The 584-nt window shown below is 51.2% G+C and overlaps 1 protein-coding gene across 1 annotated transcript in view; it reads right to left on the bottom strand.

The window, feature by feature from the left end:
• The window catches only part of LOC104524219 (RING finger protein 121), a gene marked incomplete at both ends in the record, with an annotated part of 775 nt that extends 500 nt beyond the window's left edge, over positions 1 to 275 (bottom strand). Inside the window, one exon of the mRNA XM_010167018.1 lies at positions 121 to 275. Within this exon, the coding sequence (XP_010165320.1) occupies positions 121 to 275 (155 nt within the window). The remainder of the gene's footprint in view (positions 1 to 120) is intronic.
• Positions 276 to 584: the final 309 nt, after the last annotated feature.

Here is a 584-nt window from a genome sequence, read left to right on the forward strand (position 1 = left end):
TCTGTCATCCTAAGGGTGGCAAAACTGAAGACAAATAATTTGTGGCAGTAAAAGTGGGAAGAGCTCTGTGTCAGGGTTACCCTGGGGCTGAGGAGTTTCCCCAGGAACACGTGTACTAACCTGGGCGTTGTCTGAACCAGAGGTTTTCGAGTTGCCCTGAAGGTGACAAAAGCTGTGACCGCTGAGAAGAGCACCCAGATTACCAGGAACCGCCACCAGTAGAGTTTGATGGTGAAGTACAGAGGCACTACCCACATCTGGAAGAGGGTCACCATCTGCAAGAACATGGGAAAGGCATTTTGAGTTGGTTTTCTGCTCATCACACATCACAGAAACACCCCAACAGCCCTGCCGGCCGTTCCCCTGCCTGCATCAAAGGGCACTGGGAAACTGGGAGGTTTGGTCTGTGGCACCCAGAGAACCAGCTCAGAGCCTGACTGAGGGAGATGGAGGCAGCAGCAGAGGTTTAGGTTGGTTTCACAAAACCACTCTTCACAGAAGGCAAGTTCTCTGGAGAAAGCTGTTCTGCTTCACACTTGAGTAGCTGTGACAGTACAGAATCACAGAACTGCCCAGATTGGAAA

Source organism: Antrostomus carolinensis, unplaced genomic scaffold (genome assembly GCF_000700745.2).
Source record: "Antrostomus carolinensis isolate BGI_N321 unplaced genomic scaffold, ASM70074v2 scaffold53674, whole genome shotgun sequence".
In the NCBI taxonomy this organism is placed as follows: Eukaryota; Metazoa; Chordata; class Aves; order Caprimulgiformes; family Caprimulgidae; genus Antrostomus; species Antrostomus carolinensis.